Consider the following 20,279-nt stretch of genomic DNA (forward strand, 5'->3'; position numbering starts at 1 on the left):
CTATAACAACATTTACATTTGATTAGAATTTCACTACATGTCTTCACTTTTCTTTTTCTTTCTTTCTTTTTTTTCCCCTGCACTTTTGTCTTTGTTGGTTAGTTTCCTCTTTTGATTATCCAATTTTGTAAAATGTCACATGCTATCTCCCAAAGACAGAGCAGCAACACAACTACACACCTGGTTGTCTGTGCATGCACTAAATATACAGATGGCAAGTGACCAGTCACTGAGAGGCTTTGAAAGAGTGACGAGTTAGGTCATTCACCTGTTGTTTACCTAGTGATCACTCAACGGAAGAGCTAGTAGTAAAAGCTTGTGCTTTATGCAATTACTCACAGTTAATATATTATGGTAACTGATATTGGAACTGTGTTGTTGGGGTACCAGTCTTCTTCAACAATCCTGTGGTACCTGAAATTCATGCACATTGGAGCCATGTGAAGCTAGGACTGCCTGTGTATTTTTTCTTCTAGAAAAGAGGGATTCAGTGGTTGAAAATTTACCTCCCGCTCACATGACCTTTGTTCATGGTTCTTCCTCTTCTTTGTTTTTATGTGGTATATCTACCTGAACCATTAAAAATGCTTTATTTTAAAGGTGGTCATCCTAAAAGACTAAAGATATTTCGTGTAAAAGTATTTTCCTTTCTTATGTAATTAGCATTGCGTTTCTTAGCTAACAGTGGTGATGAGGGTACAATGAAGTGGTGGATGTGCACAGAAAGATGTTCTTGCCATGTTAGTTGTAACAGCATAACTTGGAGACATAGCAGGTCCTGGAATAACAGTGTTTTGTTCAAAGCCATTTTATTATATAATATTGATGAGATGCTACAGGAACGTAAACTCTTATTTATTTCAGTTAGCCTATGGTAAAATTGGTTTCATTTTACATAATTTCTCTTTAAATCACAGAGCCTATCGAGCCTATTAGTACATTGGTTATATGATGTTAGCTCAATGCAATGTATTATAGTTATTAAAAATGATACCTACAAAAAGTTTATTATGATGAGGAAATTCATAAGTAAAGGAAAGAAGCAGAATATAAAATATTATCTATACTTTGACTGTACCTATGTTTAAAAAATATCAAAACTTGTAGAAAAAGGTAGAGAAAAAATGTAACAAAATGTAAAACGAAATGTAAAATAGCTGCCTTTTAGGGGTGGGGATTTGAGTAACTTTTGTCTTTTATTTTAATTTTGCATTTTTACATTATGTAAACTTTTCTCAAATGAGTATATAACTACTATAATGATAGAAAAAATGTATCATAAATTTAAAAACTCCATAAGAATGCTTTGAAATCTTCTGTACTTACTACAAAGTATAAAGGGGGCGTGCCATAAAGCATGTCTTTTTCTAACATGTGCAACGTGGAGGTCTGCCTGAGAGTCCTTTTGAGCGTAAGGGCTGTGTTGCTTCTCACAAAAATGAAGACATAGAGTTATTGCTCCATCCATGCTGGCATCCTCCTTGCTTTTGTTTTATGCTCTTGTTTTTCTTCTTTGAGGAACAGTGTATCTGTATAGAGCAAGATGCTCTCAAATGTTAGCATGAGCTGAGTCCGTGCTGCCAGTCTTCCTGTCTGCTGCCATGCCGCCCGTTGCCTTTGCCGCGGATAGATCAGTACTTTTAGGGGAAAGTGAGCCAGTTGTTGTATTTTCTTTTGCTTCCTCTTCTTTGTTTTTATTTTCAGATATTTTAAGACACTACACATATTTTCCTACTTTATTTTTAAAGTGAAAGCATTAAAGGGATTAGCTCATCCCGATATTTTGTTGCACATTTGGCTCATAGTTCTGTTGTCTTTTCCCAGTGTGCCCCAAATATTCATAAAATGGATGGATATTCATGTGATGGTGTTCAGGTAGGTTAGTTCATTTTTACCTAATTGTTTTGTGTGTGTACCAGCATGAAAGAAATACTGAAATGTTATCACAATAGGAACATTAATTTAAATGTTTCATAATAAATTCTGAAGATAAAAAGCCTTTATAATACTCCTTGACTAGTTCTCCAAGTTATACTTAGCTTTTCAGTTACCTGACATCAGCAGACATTGCATGGCTCATGGGTATGCTTTTCCATTTTAGGGGATTTGCTTTGGAGGAAGATGCAAAACCAGGGATAGACAATGCAAATACATCTGGGGGCAAAGTAAGTAAACAGTGTGGCCCAATCATTTCAAGGTGTGCTATCAGGCCAAGGGCCATGTGAGCAGGAAGTAAATTTTCAACCTCTTTAAGAGTGAGGGATTCTTCAAACCACCACACGTCTTAGCAGGGGCACTTTTGTGGAAATTAGAGAAGGGCACTTCTGAGAAGACAGAGCCCTACGCATCTTGGGTAGCTGGCAGTGCCTTTGGATGAGACAGATGGTGTCTTCGCTGCCAGGCAGGTGAAGTCCCTGCCAGGTGTGCAGCTTGGAGAACGGAACAAACGTGGATTTTAGCTCCACATATGCTCTCTGCAGCTGAGTGTCCTAGCAAAACCTGTACAACCATATGGGATGGACGTGGACCCTGGCTAGGGAGCTGTAGCCTTGGAACTGTAGCATTTTCGCTAGACTTGTTTTTCTCCCTCAACTATCTTTCTTGACCTCTAGCTGGCTTTTCTACTTATTGGTGACCTGCTGGAGTGGCTCTGCTATATCCGAGAGAAATTTTAATGTTATTCCCTTTAAAGCTTGTCAAATTTTCATAGGGAATTATATATCAATTATATCTAGAACATATTATTGAAATTATATATTTATATTTAAAATATATTTAAATGTATTTTTTCCAGAACTATTATCTGCCCCTTTGAAAGTAGTTTTTTGTTTTAGAGCAGTGGTTCTCAACCTTCTGGCCCTTTAAATACAGTTCCTCATGTTGTGACCCAACCATAAAATTATTTTTGTTGCTACTTCATAACTGTAATGTTGCTACTGTTATGAATCGTAATGTAAATATCTGATATGCAGGATGGTCTTAGGCGACCCCTGTGAAAGGGTCCTTCGACCACCAAGGGGTCGCGACCCACAGGTTGAGAAACACTGTTTTAGAGTCTTTCAAAAGACAGTTATCATGAAAGATAATGACAACCCTTAGTTGTCACAAACTGGCTACAATCCCTTTGGGAGAGGAAGTGTGTGCTCTCTTTGGAATAATTAGAGAAACATTGGGATGGGGGAAAATTTAATCATACAGGTTTGAACTCTGAACAGAGAGTTTTGTTTCCTCCTCTTGAGAATAACCAGTAGCTGACAGCATAACATAGAAAAAGAAAGTATCAACATAATTATTATTACTTTTTACAATATAAACCAACAGTCATCTTTTGATTAGTTTGCAAAAGTCATTTTGATCTAATTATTGGAAAACTTCATCAACCAACCCCAGCTTCAGGAAAAATAACATCTTGACAAAGATGCTGACACGACTTCAAATGTTATTTGACTCTCAGAGATTTAGCATGAATTCAAGTTTTTCTAAAAGCAGAATGAAGTTTTTTGTTTTTTAAAATTTATATATATATATATATATATAATTGATTTCCAAGAGAGAAAGGGAAAGGAAGAGAGAGAGAGAAAAATCAATTATGAGATAGAATCATTGATCGGCTGCCCCCTACCGGGGATCGAGCCTGCAACCTGGGCATGTGCCCTGACTGGGAATTGAACTGTGACCTCCTGATTCATGGGTTGATACTCAACCACCTAGCCAGGGTGAGCAAACTTTTTGACTCGAGGGCCACAATGGGTTCTTAAACTAGACCGGAGGGCCGGAACAAAAGCATGGATGGAGTGTTTGTGTGAACTAATATAAATTCAAAGTAAACATCATTACATAAAAGGGTACTGTCTTTTTTTTTTTTTTTTTAGTTTTATTCATTTCAAACGGGCCAGATCCGGCCTGCGGGCCGTAGTTTGCCCACGGCTGCCACACTGGCTGGGGAAGTTGTGTTTTTGTTGTGTTTTGTTTTGTTTTTTTGAAGTGTGTTTTTTTGGTGATAGCTGTTGACAATTAGTAAACAAGGTAGAAAGTATACCACTGTTTCTTGACTCTTTAATTTTAGTGCATAACTATTTTAATAAAATTGTCTTTATGATTAATAAAAGTTGTCGAGTGAGCAATGTGTGCTTTATATTTGGCCCTGAGATTAAAGTGTGGATTATTTATTCAAAGAACCATTTGGTAGCATCTTTCCCTAATTATTGGCCAAATTCTGAGGAGTATTGTTCTTGGAACTTATAGCTGAAACCTACCAGAGCTAATAGATTTGTTTCCCAAATTTCGAATGAGCAGTCATGAAAAATGGAGTTGAGTTATAGATGTCTAAGGGAAGGAAAACTCCTGTGAACCCTGGGCACACTTTTGGAACTGATAGCATTGTAATGAAGGAGTCTTTAAATGGAATTTCCCTGCAAACATTTTGAGTAGCTCGCATGTTGTATCTACCATTGATAGAAAATTCTGTTCTGCTTCAGAGGTGATGGCATCAGACAAATACTGCTATGAGAAACTGAATATTGAAGGGACCGAGAAAGGCAACTGTGGGAAAGACAAAGACACATGGATACAGTGCAACAAACGGTGAGGTGGACAAGTCAGCCCCCAGCTTATCCCTTAGTTAATGACAAACATTATTTTCTAAGACAGCAGGACTTTTCTGTTTTCTGCATCCCATGAAGCAGTGTGCTGCCTTCCATCTCTTCCCACTGTTCCAGTCTCATCTTTGCAGAAGCCTCCCATATCTTAACATGTATGCTCACCTCTCTCCTAAGGCCTAGGTCATGCTTAGAGCTGCCTCAGGACTTTCTCACCTAGAAGATATTTGCCAGCATCTCAAAAGCAAAAAAAATTAAATAAAATAAAGCCACCAGAATATACATACTCACTTAACTGGTTCTGATTTTCCAAAGGTCTTAATACCTCACTGTCCTTCTGATTAGAAGCCTAGAATGATCCTGGACTCCACCTTCCCTCTGGCACATTGTCCAAATGCAAGTTATGTCCATGCCTCCCTTTTATTCCCCCACCATTTAACTCATCCTTTCATTTCTATTCCTGTAGCATTAAGGACCCCACTAAGACCTCCACTACCTCTTCAGCTATTACAAAGGCCTCTAAACAGGTTTTTTTTATGCCTGCAGTCTCTAACAGGCTGCCCTCAGGATACTCTACTGACTCTTTTTGACCATGTCAACTCTTTGTTCAAATTTCACTGGTTCCACATAGCTAATGACTCATAAGAATAATATCCAACATGGATTGAATGCGCACCGTGTGCTACACATTATATTATTCTTTACACGGGCTGTGTCATTTGGTCTTTACGTCAGTTCTGATTTTATGGAAGAGGACACTGAGGCATAGTTTACTCATTTGACCAAGATCATATAACGAAGATATAACAGCAGCGGAATTGGAATTCAGGCAGTCTGATTTCAGAACTCTATTTTAACTACTTTGTAGAATGTCATACTATTTTGTTTAACAAACACAATGGAAACTTAGCTTGGCACTGTACCTCCTCCACAATTTGCCCCCAAACCTCCATTTTTTTGTGTTTTCTTCTCCACTCTTCCAAAGTCTAGCATGCCTTTCATCCCTAATGTGTGCACTGTTTTGTGCTACCTCTGTGCCTGTGCTTGTGCTATTCATTCCTCTGGAAGCACTCTTTATACCCGCTTCACGACGAGGCAAAAATTTATCCATTCTTCAGAGATCTGCTGGGACAATACTTTCTCTATAAATTATTTCTGTATTTCATCTAGAAATAAATAATTTCCCCTTTCTCCTCAGAATTCCCACAGCCCTTTGTACTATTCTTATGACCTTGTCCCCAACTCTATGCTCTATAGTTGTTTATGTATGTGATTTCTTTTTTCATCCAGTGTCTAATTTCCTTGAGGATAAAAATCATGTCTAATTTTCTTTATATATCCTAAAGTACTTCGTAAGCTATGTACACAGAAAGGACACTAAAAAATGTTGACTATATTTTTCTATGTTAAGAAGCATTTTTATTTATGACAGGCATTTAAAAAATGATGATATAATGTTTAAACATTATTTTTTAGAAATGAATTAATACATTTTTTCCTGTGTTGGTGATAGATACAAGTCCTAATTTTTCCCTTTTCTTTGCCTGATAAAGCCTAGTATTTTCATATGTGCTCTTAAAGGCCTACTAATCAGTCTTCATAAGATACTGATTAGAATATGGTTTATCATTATCTACATTCATAATTAAAATGTGTTAGATACAGAGATCATGTAAGATAGTATTTAACACCAGTGAAAATATTTTACAAGTTAAATTAGAATTGTATGTGATATTGGAAAAGTAGAGAAATACATTGAGCCTATGTTGTCCAGAATCTATAAAGTGTATGTGTGAGCGTGTGTGTGTGTTTGTGTGTGCATGCACATGTATGTAATTTCTTTTTTAATTATGGGGCAACAAGTTGAGGAAAGAGCTGTATTCCAAAAGAATAATCATCCAAAGGTCATTCATTCACTTATTAAATATTAAAAAAACGTGTTTTAGCACATCCAGTGACATGTTATAGGGAGAGAGAATCATATATAAAAGAAGTCTTTTTGATGGGTGATTTCCTTTCTATCAATATTTGAACTAGTGGGCATTAAGGAAAAAGCTAGAGAGTAGTTGAGATTAGATTTTGGTGCACCAATAAGAGTTTCAGATTTTTCTAAATCAGAGGGGACATGTTTTAAGTCTGGAATAAACTAATTTGGGCTTATTTTATTTTTCTTGTAACATAAACAAATAGCATAGTTGATGAAAAACAATTGCTAAAATGAGATAAGATTATTGTTCTCACTGCACATGGTTGTAAAGTAAATACTTGGTATTCTTTTTACACAGGGATGTGCTCTGTGGCTACCTTTTGTGTACCAATATTGGCAATATCCCACGGCTTGGAGAACTCGATGGTGAAATCACATCTACTTTAGTTGTGCAGCAGGGAAGAACATTAAACTGCAGGTAAATATTGCTGATCATTCCATGAGAACATTAGTCATCTCCTGAGAATGCAGTTCAGGATTAATTCTGTTTTCAGTTCATATGCATAGTAAGCCAAAAAAGAATCTCACCCATAGAGATGACTGAGTAAATCCGGACAGAAAATAGAGAAAAACAAGGTAAGAATTAGGGTTTAATTTGCATTTTATTCTTATGAAGGAAAAAGAATGTGAATTTTGGGGTAAAATCATATGTATGGTCTTTAGCTCTCTTCTGAGATTCCACTAAAATGACACTCAATGATTTTTTTAAAAAATTCATATATTCACAGGGAGACAGAGAAAGGGAGAGGTGATGATAGCATCTTGGAATGTGGAAAGCAAATGGATGTGTGACAAATGAGTATAAAAATTAAGAAAGCTAATTGGAGAACTAAGCCAATATATACTGTAAAAAAAAAATAAAAATATGGGCAACGCCATTTACTATGGAAGAGGGAATAAAGGATTAAGGGACAGAGAAGGGCTAAATACAATTTATTAAAGAAGCACTAAAAGATTACTTCCCTGACTCAGCTACAGTGGGTATTGCTCATCCCCCCAGGGGAGATATGAGCTTTATACCCTGAGGTAGTAAAATAGGAGGTGTCCAGATTGAAGAACAACAGGCAATATTGATATCAAGGTTGTATGAAGTGGTCCAGTTTCACTGATGTTCAGTCAGAAAGCCCTGAAGTTTCCAAACACCTGTCTATTCCCACACCTCAAATATGAGCAGATTATCAGCTACGTGAAGAAAGTCTCTAACATGAAAAAAAAAGAAAGAGATAAAAACAACCAACTAGAAAAACAAGCACCTATCAATTTTTAGGAGTGATAAGGTACCCCTATCATGAAACAAGAATAGAGTGTTGTTTTTCAAAATGAAGACCATACAGAGAAGGAAAACATACTATTGGAAATTAAAAATATGATGGCTGAGATTAAACTCAGTAGTTGAAATTATTTTCCAGAAAATAGGGCAAAAGAGGGAAAGAAATTAACATAGAGAAGAGCTCATCAAATTAGAATAGAAATAATAAAGAAATAATAGAGAAAACAGCAGGGAGAAAATTGTCAATGAGTAACTCAAGAGTATTGTCTAGAACTGATGAACTTGAATTTCTTTACTGATGGGCTCACCAAGTGCCAGGTACAATGAGTGAAATTAGAGGTACATTTAAACATATCATTATGAAATTTCAGAACCTTAGGACAAAATATTTTTTTCAATGTTTCCAGAGAGGAAGGGGGAAAAAAAGATCAGGCATTAGGATCTATAATCAGGAGCCCTGGGAGCCAGAAGACAATGGAGAAAATGTCTTCCAAACTAGAGTTTTGTACCCAGACAAAATATCAGTCAAGGGTGAGGATAGAAATGACTCTTTTAGATATGCAAGTTCCCCTCAAATTTACTCCCTTAAACCTTTTCTCGGGAAGCTACTGGAAATTGTACTGCACCAAAATGAAGGAGTTAGCTAAGAAAGAAAAAGGCAGGGAATTTAGGAATTAAGATCCCCACCTTGAGGGATACCCTCCAGTGAATGGTGACAGGAAATCCAGGATGCACAGCTGTGCACCAGGTGCAGAGGACAGTCCGATCAGATAGACGCAGAGGAAGTCCAGATGGGAACTCCAAGAGAGAGTCCACAGGAAGATGAAGTGATGTTTAGATGCATCTTGCATGGAGATTTTGACATTTAAAGAACTAAGTTATCTATTTGACTCTTTAAACTCTATGCATCTATAGTTTTCATAAAAACAAATAAAAATAATGGATCTATTGACATGGTACCATATAGATAAATTGATTATAAACATACATTTTCAGTATCTATTATTTTTTTAATCCCTACATTATATGCAGGCTTGCTATATTGAATAGTGAAGGTACAATAGTTAAGCCATTCTCAAATGTAATTTGTAAATATAGCAATCGTTTTGGGAAATGTAAACTAAAATCAATTCTTATTTTGTTCAAAACATGTTTGAAATCTTAAAACTATGTACTTATCAAAACAAATACTAGTAATAATGGCTTATTTGACTTGTACATGATATCCCAGGCCAAATGATAAAGTTATTTAAATTCAAGCATTGTTGTAATAATTATATTGAAATCCTAAAATATGTTAGTATCCCTGAATAGAGTTATATCAAAAGATTAAATTGCTTTCTCCATTTATCAGAAAAACTCCTATGTTACCATTTTTATTAGATAATAAATAGAAAATAGAGGACATGATATTGCCTACTTTTTAGTGTTTATGCATATTCTCAAAATGAATGTGAATGAATGGAATCCCATTTTCTTCTCTCCATTTATTTTCAGTGGTGGGCATGTTAAGCTTGAAGAAGATGTAGATCTTGGTTATGTGGAAGATGGGACACCTTGTGGTCCCCGAATGATGTGCTTAGGACACAGGTGTCTCCCTGTGGCCTCCTTCAACTTCAGTACTTGCTTAAGCAATAAAGAAGGCATTGTTTGTTCAGGAAATGGAGTGAGTATTCAGTACCTCACCATGGGGAATTACTCATTTCTTTTGTATCAGAAATAGATAAGACCCTAAACTGCTTATTTCTGTAATAATGCAAACCATGCTTGTCCATATTTCTAAGCAGGTATGTAAACAGTTATTTTGTCATAGTCATTTGAATATTTCTGTCATGTCATCTGCAAAAGCCTGGGAATAAGAAACAGTATAACTTCCTAACCAAATGCTTGCCTCTTCCTTTCTCATTATATTGGTGGGATCTCATTTACTATAATACCAGTTGTCTGCAAGTGATCTAAGAGACAAATTCCAACAAACTATAGTGGGATTAAAAAGGAGTAAAACGCAGGGCAGTGGCCACAATATTTAACAACTGGTGTGGCCCAGGCACTGGCTGATTAAGACAGACCATAAGTAACCATAGCCACACCAGTGTGCATCAGCTGAGGAGAATGCCTAAACATAAAAACAGAATTTAGGAAAATGTTTCTCACAGACATGTAGAAAGAGTGGCCTTGTTTAAAAGACTAAATTCTGTTCTTTCAGTCATATATCTGTTCATCTACATAAATGTTTATAGGTGAAAGAAACATGCTCTATTAGTGATTACATTTTGTCATTTTCAGTCAGGAATTCCTATACTCATGAAACCTTTTCTGGTTCTTTTTCTTTCGGCATATGCTGTGATTCCCTTCTTACCCTCATTACAGACTCACTGCTTGAGCTGGTGTATTAGCTGGTTGAGGGAAAGGATCTCTGTCCTGGAGTTGTAAGCCTGCAGTCTTGGTCATTCCATGCATGTCCCCAGGGATATTCCAAGAATTTCCTTAGGGAGCCCTTACTCTTTTCCAATGGATAGGAATTCTTATTGCACAGGAGACTAGAGAAGTCTTAGATTAAGTAGCTCTGTTTTTTTAAAGGGCTCTGCTAAGTCTTCTTTCCTTAATAAGATGGTGTTAGGGGGAAATACATTTTGGGTGGACAGTCGAAAAGAATAAAGACATTGTTCTTGGTCATTCATGCTATTGAATCACCATACCTTATTCACCTAGACCTGTGGTTGGCAAACCGCGGCTCACAGGCCACATGCGGCTCTTTGGCCCCTTGAGTGTGGCTCTTCCACAAAATACCATGTGCGGCTGTGCACGTACAGTGTGATTGAAACTTCGTGGCCCATGCACAGAAGTCGGTATTTTGTGGAAGAGCCACACTCAAGGGGTCAAAGAGCCACATGTGGCTCGCTGGCCGCAGTTTGCTGACCACTGGGTTAGCCAATGATATAAAAGCTTTGTTTTGTTTTGTTTTGTTTTACAAGACAAAGGCAAGTTTTCCTAAGCTTGGATTTATAGTTATTAAAAAAAGAAAATGGGTGGGGGGGAGGTAGTAGGAAATAAGACACAAGGAAAAATAATCTGGGCAGTAAAAAACTTACTTTAAACCAGAAAAAATAAAAGACAGTGATGAAATGGGGAATCAAACTCAGGCTTTCTGACTCTACACCTAAACCTTTTTCTTCTTGCATATTTGTTAATCTGTAGAAATTTATTTGAGATCTGTAATTTGCTAATCATATTTTTTTATATTCACCTGTGGATATTTTTTCCATTGATTTTCAGACAGAGTGGAAGGGAGAAAGAAAGGGGGGAGGGAGAGAGAGAGAAACATCAACATAAGAGAGACACATCAATTGGTTGCCTCCCTCACAAGCCTGGACCAGGGCTGGGGATCAAACCCACAACCCTTTGGTCTGCAGGCTGACACTCTAACCACTGAACAAAACTGGCCAGGGCTGTTAATCATATTTACAGTTACATTTAGATGTGGATGAATGTCATCCTCTGGAAAATTAGATCAGACAGAAGACAACTACCCAGTGAAAACCTACTGAAGAATTCTGATCTCAAACCAGCTGAATTCTCCCCTACTTCCCACTCCATTTAAAATTGCTTTGAATTGTAAGATCTAGGTATAGGTTTGGTCTCCTGGATATATAAATGCAGACAGAATATTACCTGATAATTTTTAAAAATGTGGTGCCATTTTTATGTGAATTTCCCCCCTGTGCTTTGTTTGAGGGAGCTCTTCTTCTCCATGACCATGAGGTAGCTCATCTCTGTAGCTTGTGTTGAGGTGCCAAGGTTATGGCTTTGTATAGCTTTCTTCTCAGACTACTGCAAAGCATCAGGCTTCCCCTCTTTGTCAGGTTTCTCTTGATCTTATCTGCTTCCTAAAAGATGAATAGTTTCAGTATAAAGATTCTTTGGAAGAAAGAAACCTTTGTATTGGATAATTAGACAATGATCTTATTTCTGCTTAGTTTTTAAAATCTCCCTTTTATAAAATTTAAGTTAATGAAATTCAAAACAAGAACTTTATTGATTTTTTTAGAGATATACATTTATTTCTCTGTTTACATTTATTATTCCCTGTGGGACAACTGTTGATCTCTTGAAAATATTTTTTAGGTACATGGGTAAGAAATAAGTAATTGGCATTAGGAAGAAAGTACTGATCATTTTTCAGTCCCATAAAATTCTGGGCATATAGTAATTAGAAATTAATGCTTATTTTTCATGCCTCTGCACCCGAGAGCTGACTCTCTCTCTGGATTGATTTCGGGTTTCAGGTTTGCAGTAATGAGCTGAAGTGTGTGTGTAACAGGCACTGGACCGGTGCTGACTGCAGCACTTACTTCCCTCTCAACGATGAGGAAAAGACTGGTATAACTCTGTCTGGCAACGGTAGGTCCTGAACTTGGTACCATTATATAGCCTTTATACACAAGGAAGGAGAACAGAGCCCTCTAGATAGTTTCATTTGGATTATTGTTATAACTCAAATATCAATTAAATCCAGACAATAATGAATTATAATATGTAGCTAGCTAGGCTCACATTGTGAAACTGATCATTTCCATTAACTTGTAATAATATGTCATATTGAATTTAGTGTTTTTTTCTCTGACATCAGATTGAGATTCCTTTTTCAAGTTTTGTACAGTGCTTGTTTGGGGATGACAACAAACCTTAGCGTATTTTTTTTAATTAAGAAAATAGTCATGTGCTTGCTTCGGCAGCACATATAATAAAATTGGAACGATACAGAGAAGATTAGCATGGCCCCTGTGCAAGGATGACATGTAAATTCGTGAAGTGTTCCATATTTAAAAAAAAAAAGAAAAAAAGAAAGTAGTCATACTTAACTGTCTGAATTTAAAGGAAGAATTTTATATTTTGGGACTGAATCAATAAGAAAAGAAACAGAATTGATTTTTAAAATTTTTGTAGACTTAAAAAATTTATCTTTATTGTTAAAGGTGTTGCAGATGTCCAAATTTTAGTTGACTTTAATATTTTTTTTTATTATAGACTAGAGGCCTGGTGCACAAAAATTTGTGCACTCGGGGGGTGGGGGGGGAGGTGGGTGGTCCCTCAGCCTGGCCTGTGCCCTCTTGCAGTCTGGGACCCCTCGGGGGATGTCAACGTGCTGGCTTAGGCCCACTCCCCGGGGGATTGGGCCTAAGCTGGCAGTCAGACATCCCTCTGGCAGCCCGGGAGACCTCAGGGGATGTCCACTTGCCAGCGGGGAGCAGACCCAAGCTACAGTCGGATATCCTCAGCGCTGCTGAGGAGGCGGGAGAGGCTCCCGCCACCACTGCTGTTTTGGCAGCTGTCAGCCTTGCTTGTGGCTGAGCAGAGCTCCCCCTGTGGGAGCACACTGAGCACCAGGGGGCAGCTTCTGCATTGAGCGTCTGCCCCCTGGTGGTCAGTGTGTGTCATAGTGACTAGTCATGTTCTGCTGTTAGGGTCAATTTGCATATTACCCTTTTATTATATAGGATAGAGGCCTGGTGCATGGGTGGGGGCCAGCTGGTTTGCCCTGATGGGTGTCCCGGATCAGGGTTGGGGTCCCACTGGGGTGCCTGGCCAGCCTGGGTGAGGGGCTGAGGGCCTTTTGCAGGCTGGCCACAGCCCCTTCAGGGTGGGGGTCCCTTCCTCCTCTCCAAAAATGCTCCTCCTCTCGCTCTCTTCCTCCTCTCCAAAAAAGCTCCTCCTCTCGCTCTCTTCCTCTCTCTTTTGTCCTTGGCTGGAATCGAATGTGTGACCCTCCAATCCGCAGGCCAATGCTCTATCCACTCAGCCAAACCAATCTGCGCTCCTCTCCTCTCTTCTTTTTCCCTAGAAGAAGGAAAGGAGAAAGGCACAGGGGTTTTCAATTCGTACCAAAAGGAGAGATAAAGAACTCTACTTGGACACATACCATTCTAAGTAAGACCCTCAGAGGCTTAAAATAGTGTACAAGTTGGGGAATTATGATGTGTTCCAACCATAAACTGAAAGAAAGGATGGAAGGAGATGAGGTTGGACAATGGGGTCCCAGGTTGTCCTCACATGGAAGTCATTACAAAGCCTCTCTTTCCCACACGCCCTCTTTACTCTTTCTCCCTTTCACCAGATTCACCTATTTGCTTTAAAATAACCCCTCAATTGAAAATTGAAAACAATTCAGGCCTTAGTCAGGATTTTCACCTTTATCCTGAGAACAATAGGAAACCATTTGGCAGAATTAATTAAATGAGTGGTCAGAGCAGGTTTTCTTTTTAAGTTTATTCTCGTTGCTGCATTGAGAATAATCTGAGAAGGAATGGACAAGAAAGATTTGGACAGAGCAGTCAGGTGGTGATAGGTAAGAGAGATCATGGTGAACTGAAGTGGTGGTAGCAATAAGATAGAAGGAGTATTGGACAGGTGTGGAAAGTATTTCTAAGGTAGAATTGATAGGTCTTGCTGATGGGTTGAATGATCTTTTACCCTCTCTGCATCCACCCCCTTGGGCATTTAACTTTGAAGTGTCCTCTGCCTCTGTCTCTGGACTTGACCTGGCTTTGAGTAACAGAATGAAGCAGAAGTGCAAGTATGGTGCTTCCAAGTCTACAACTTGAGAGGCCTTGCTCTTTCTTCTGTTTCTGTCATCTTTGTGAGGACATTCCTGAGGTAGCCTACTGGCATGGAACAGATACGTGGCAGAGACTTTAAGTGCCCGGTCAGCCCAGTTGAGACTCGTCTAGATCAGTGGTCGACAAACTCATTAGTCAACAGAGCCAAATATCAACAGTACAACGATTGAAATTTCTTTTGAGGGCCAAATTTTTTAAACTTAAACTGTATAGGTAGATACATTGTTATTAACTTAATTAAGGTACTCCTAAGCTGGCCTTTGCTAAAAGCGTCCTCAATCTGATTGAGGTACGTTCGCTGAGGTCGACCCCTTCCAACTCTCCCATCCACACTCGTCTTGTATACTTGTTCCGTATATCTCCTTTACAAAAACCGACTTCTGCGCATGGGCCACAAAGTTTCAATTGCACTGTACGTGCGCGCCTAAGTGGTATTTTGTGGAAGAGCCACACTCAAGGGGCCAAAGAGCCGCATGTGGCTCGCGAGCTGCAGTTTGCCGACCACGGCCCTAGACAGTTTGACTCAGTGAACAGAGTACTGGCCCAGGGACTGAAAAACAAACAAAAGGAGTTTGGTGTCGGTAGTCTTAGCAGTGGTAGCCTGGAGCTTGTTCCAGCAGTTAATGCAGAGAGGACACTATTCAGGTCCAGAGATTGAAGTTACTTGTTAAAAGCCACACTGTTACTTAGAAATAATCAGGGCAAGAATTGGAACATACACAATATTGATGCATATTGTTAACTTACGGTTGATTTTTTTCTTCCCTTTAAAAAATACCTACTTTAAAAATATCTTAAAATAATGTTGTTGGTATGAAGATGACAAATCTGGAGAATAAATTCCTGAAAGAATTTTATATCAAGCTCTGACCGGTGTGGCTCAGTGGGTAGAGCATCAGGCTGTGGACTGAAAGGTCCCGGGTTTGATTCTGGTCAAGGGCATGTATTTTGGTTGCAGGCTCGATTCCCAGTTAGGGGTGTGCAGGAGGAAGCTAATCGATGTTTCTAACTCTGTCCCTCTTGTTTCCTCTCTGTAAGAAATCAATAAAAATATATTTTTTAAAAATTTTTCAATCACAGAGATTGATTTTCATTGTTCCTTTTTTCTCTCCAGGTGTTGCTGGTACCAATATCATAATAGGCATAATTGCTGGCACCATTTTAGTGTTGGCCCTCATATTAGGAATGACTGCATGGGGTTATAAGTAAGTGAAATATCTCATAGTAATATTTTTACTATCAGAATATATTTTAAAACAGTTTGTTCAACCTAGAAAGTTTTTGTCAGTGAAAATCAGTCTGGCTCACTATTCAATCAATGATTGTACTTGGCATGATTCGAGGTGATAATAATCTATCGTTGTTTGTTTTTAGAGTTTGAGATAACTCCCATCTGTTCTAAAAGTACTGAATACTGTCTTAAAACCATTATGTGAGCCTGGCTGGTGTGGGTCAGTGGTTGAACATTGACCTATGAACCAGGAGGTCGCTGTTCAATTTCCGGTCAGCTCGCATGCCTGAGTTTTGGGCTCGATAATCAGGGGAGGAGGCAGCCCATCAGTGATTGTCTATCATCAATGCTGTTTCGATATCTCTCCCTCTCTGAAATCAGTAAAAAAAAATATTTTTAAAAAACCCGTTATGTGAAGTAAAATCAGTCTAAATTTTGTCTTACACAGAGGTTCTGTTGGCTTACTCTTTTAATGACACAGGTTCTCTCTTGACTTAAACCATACCCAGAAGTCTAGGCAAGATTGTCAACTAGAGATCATGGAGCTTTAATAATAACAGTCATAGCAATAAGAGCAGCAGCCACAGGTCTGGTCCTGAGTGCTTGCGATGGCCATGCCTGGGGCTGAGGGCAAAACCTTTTTATCTTCATAGCCAGTGTAAAGGAGGCACTATTTGTTAAATATGTGGGTGTTTTTGCATGAAGAAAAGACTGCTTAGAGATGTTTGTTAAGATTGAAATTCAACTTTAAGTCATAGCTTTTAAAAGCCTAATTCCTTTCTTATGTGTCAAAGTTTGCTTTACAGGTTTTTTTGGTTCAATTTATAAATTTTTAAAAGTTATGCCATATAGTTTTTGAAAATCAGATCCCCCATAAGCATTTAACTAAGTAAATGGCTTCAAATATTCCAAACATTTACATATTTAATATGTTCAATTTACTTAAGTACTTCAGTCTTATGATGTGAAAACTGTCCTTAGTATTCAAGAATTTTATTCATTTTTAATAAATTAAAACGGAAACAAGGTGAACCTTAAGTTCTCTTTAATATTTCAACTTAAAGCTCATAGTTCTGCTGATTCTGATGATATTTCAGCTCCCAGCCCTAGAGTTTTTCCATTTGTGAGTCCTGTGACTTTTCCTAGGCACTCTGGGCATTACCTCACTTTGTAGCATTTTCCCCCTCATAGACCAAACTTCGTTCACTGAAAGACTTGGGAATTAGAATACTTCAGACTTTAAAATTACTCCAAAGCTTTCAATAGACTACCCGTGGTCGGCGAACTGCGGCTCGCAAGCCACATGCAGCTCTTTGGCCCCTTGAGTGCGGCTCTTCCACAAAATACCACGTGTGGGCGCGCATACAGTGGGATTGAAACTTCGTGGCCCATGCGCAGGAGTCGGTTTTCGGCCTGGGCGAGTCTATTTTGAAGAAGTACTGTTGATATTTGGCTCTGAGTTTGCCGACCACTGGCTAGGCAATATGTACTTGTTTGCTGGTATTATTGTCACCTGGCATGATCTTAAACCAATGGAATCAAATGGAATACCTTTAAAAGCGTATGTGGCTGTTGCTTGTGGTGAGGTCAGAGCCCTGAAAGAGTTTCTTTGATTGAAAAGAGTCGTTAGTTTGTATGCTGCAAGCATTAAAATACAGAAAGCCATTTGAGGAAGGCATTATGAACATATCACATACAGCATAGTACGTTTAGCATAGAAAGCAAGGATAGCACAGCCTAATAGTAATGGTTTGCCCTGATTAAATGAATATCGCACTCTGTACCAGCTCATAGATGCTTACTACCTCTGGGCTTCTTTGAGGTGCTGGTCATTAGGTATATTGTATACTTACACTTGCACAGGCTGATTTCAGCATAACATTTGGAGTTACAAAATTATAGTCCGGAAGGAAGGCTTTCTGAATATTGTCTGATCTCCCCTCACACCTCAGGTGAATTAACTCCATCTTGGAGCTACACAATATCATTGACTTGCCTGATGCAAGACTTATGCAGTAATTGCCATCACAAGCGTTGTTTTGAAGTAGCTCAGTGGTTTCATTTTCATGTGAAGGGAGATAGGAAAATTGTTAGTTCTATATTGTGTGATTTTCTGCCACCTACTGATGCAAGTTGTTATTTCATTTGTAATACATTCTTAAGATTTTGTATTGATTTTAGAGAGAGAGAAACATTGATCAGTTGCCTCCCACACATGCCCCGACTAGAGATTGAACCCACAACCTGGGTATGTGCCCTGACCAGAAATCAAACCTGCCACTTTTTGGTGTATGGGATGATACTCTGATCAAGTGAGCCACACCAGCCAGGATAATATTTCATTTGAAGAATCTTGGAAAAAATAACCTTTCAGAAAATATGAAACCCTAAACATCTCCTATTGCTAATGAAATGACCTGTGCTCATTTATTTTAATGATTAGAATTAAAAGTACTTCTTTCTGTATATCATTTCTTATTTTTATGAAAATTTTTGAAGTGTCATTGTTTTTACTTTTATTTCTAAATATATGTACTTTGCAGATTCATTAAGGAAAAAGACTTTTTTTTTTTCTGTACTGCAGTATCGTCTTCATAAATAATTTGAAGCTAAGAGATGAATGTTTTAATGTTATCGAACTTATAAGGAATATGTTTAAAAATAGAATGAGAATGTAGAAAATGTTAATACAGAAATTAATTTTATTAATATGATGTTCCACATACTCTATTTCAAATTCAAAAACTGGATTTAGGATCTGAGAGCTCATTTATTTTCTCATTAATCCTTCCAATTAAACTTTCTACCCCTTATTCAAGCTTTAGAGTGAGTCAAGAAATAGCAGAATAGGAAATAAGAAACTAGGGGACCACTCAGGTAATCAGATTGAGAGAATAAAAAGTAAAATATGTTGAACAAAAAGATTCAGGGCTCATATTTCTCCGCCATCTAATGGTTTCAGGAATGAAAAATAGTAAGTAACTAATTGGCACTTCTAACCTCATTAGCTCATCATTAAATGAGATACCTATTGGGCACGCAGAACAGATCGGCAGGTAACGGTGCTCCTAACAAAACCCATGAGGAAATATTATCTTGATCTTGGAGGAAGGCGCCCACTGTTCAGTTGGTTTACTTTTCTAACTTGTCCTCAAAATATTAGCACCTAATTAGGTCATGATAGAACATTATAAATTAGCTCTTTTAAGTTAAAAGTTAAAAGTCACTGGTGCCTCAATACCACATCCCCTAGAACACATCTTTTCAGATTGGTTTATTTTGAAACTCGTGTAATTTTATTGTAGTTTATGACCACGTAAAATACAGGAGACTAAACTTTGAACATAGTATTTTAATGTGGAGCTTGTGAGTAAGTAGTAACAACTTAGGAGCTCATAACAGCTGTTAATTAACTGACTCTAATGTATCACACATGATGAAATAAAATGTTCTAGTGTCCACTTATGTTCTCCTACTTTGAATCCTTAGGTATAGCTTTAGTTTGGGTATATATTGTATCTAAAAAGGAATGGATTATGATTTCTATTTTTTAAAACAATTTATATAAGTAACTTGATTACTTAATTTTATTATTTAAAGCAATATACACATCTGAAAACCTGTATTTGAAACAGGGTTGACTTTAGAACATTACAAAATACAGTATTTAATATGACGCAATTGATATTGAGAAAAGCTACTCTTTAATAGCTGAAGTTTTTATGCTTTAAAAGTAGTTATTTGAAAATATTGTCATTAATCCTTTGGTGTCTCTTCTAAAGATAAGTGAAATGTGGGTTTTGTGACTTCGGATTCCCTGTTTTAATTCTGCTAGTCAGAATCCTATAGTGGAGACCCTTCAATGAATGCTAGAGCTTTTATGTTTAATGCTCTCTCTGAATGTACTTTTGTAGGTAATTAATTCTTTTTTTCCCTTTCTCTACTTGTCCATGAAAAGAAACTATCGAGAACAGAGGTATGTGATGAGAATAATCAACATACAACTAAAAATTTTAAATCTTATTCGCATCTTTGGAATTCATATATGCAATTATAAGTCAGGTTTACTTTTTTATGCTAAGTAGTCATACACTAAACTTGATTTTTCATGACCTTAAAATGACAATTTTAATAATGGTGCTGTGAAATGTATTACTTTTAAAATGTTATTTAATTTTAATGTTTTTTTTCCATCCAGCAATATTATAATTATTTCTGTTACTTTTATAAATTGATTTTTTCCCCCTTCTAAAACAAGTGTCCTCTATGTTAAGATGTCACCGTTTACATTAATTAGCTTTCCTTCATATTTATAACACTATTATTGCCTAGTACTTTCGGAGGGGACTTATTGTTTATTTGTTACTGTTGTTATATCAGTAACTTCCACTCACAAGTGATACAATTTCTATGGGCACAGTGTTGTGATCATGAGAATGTCCTGGCATGTGATGAGCCTGTTTAATCTCTGCATAAGAAAATATTTTTGTACTGAACAGATCATTGTTCAGGTAGTTAAAGAAATGCTTTGCATTGTTGGAATCTGGTTGTCTAGTGTATTTTTTTAAAAAATAAA

At 37.5% G+C, this 20,279-nt stretch overlaps 1 protein-coding gene across 13 annotated transcripts in view; it reads left to right on the plus strand.

Annotated features, from left to right (window-relative positions):
- ADAM22 (ADAM metallopeptidase domain 22) overlaps positions 1-20,279 on the plus strand; it is a 181,649-nt gene that overhangs the window by 135,657 nt on the left and 25,713 nt on the right. For all 13 annotated transcript variants that reach the window (XM_081102591.1, XM_081102592.1, XM_081102583.1 and 10 more), the window contains exons 19-26: positions 1,825-1,875; positions 2,102-2,165; positions 4,479-4,584; positions 6,884-7,003; positions 9,353-9,521; positions 12,142-12,256; positions 15,587-15,677; positions 19,662-19,679. In XM_081102591.1, coding sequence (XP_080958717.1) covers positions 1,825-1,875; positions 2,102-2,165; positions 4,479-4,584; positions 6,884-7,003; positions 9,353-9,521; positions 12,142-12,256; positions 15,587-15,677; positions 19,662-19,679 — 734 coding nt within the window. The remainder of the gene's footprint in view (positions 1-1,824; positions 1,876-2,101; positions 2,166-4,478; positions 4,585-6,883; positions 7,004-9,352; positions 9,522-12,141; positions 12,257-15,586; positions 15,678-19,661; positions 19,680-20,279) is intronic.

The sequence above is a fragment of the Myotis nattereri genome (assembly GCF_964212035.1).
Source record: "Myotis nattereri genome assembly, chromosome: 11".
Lineage (NCBI taxonomy): Eukaryota > Metazoa > Chordata > Mammalia > Chiroptera > Vespertilionidae > Myotis > Myotis nattereri.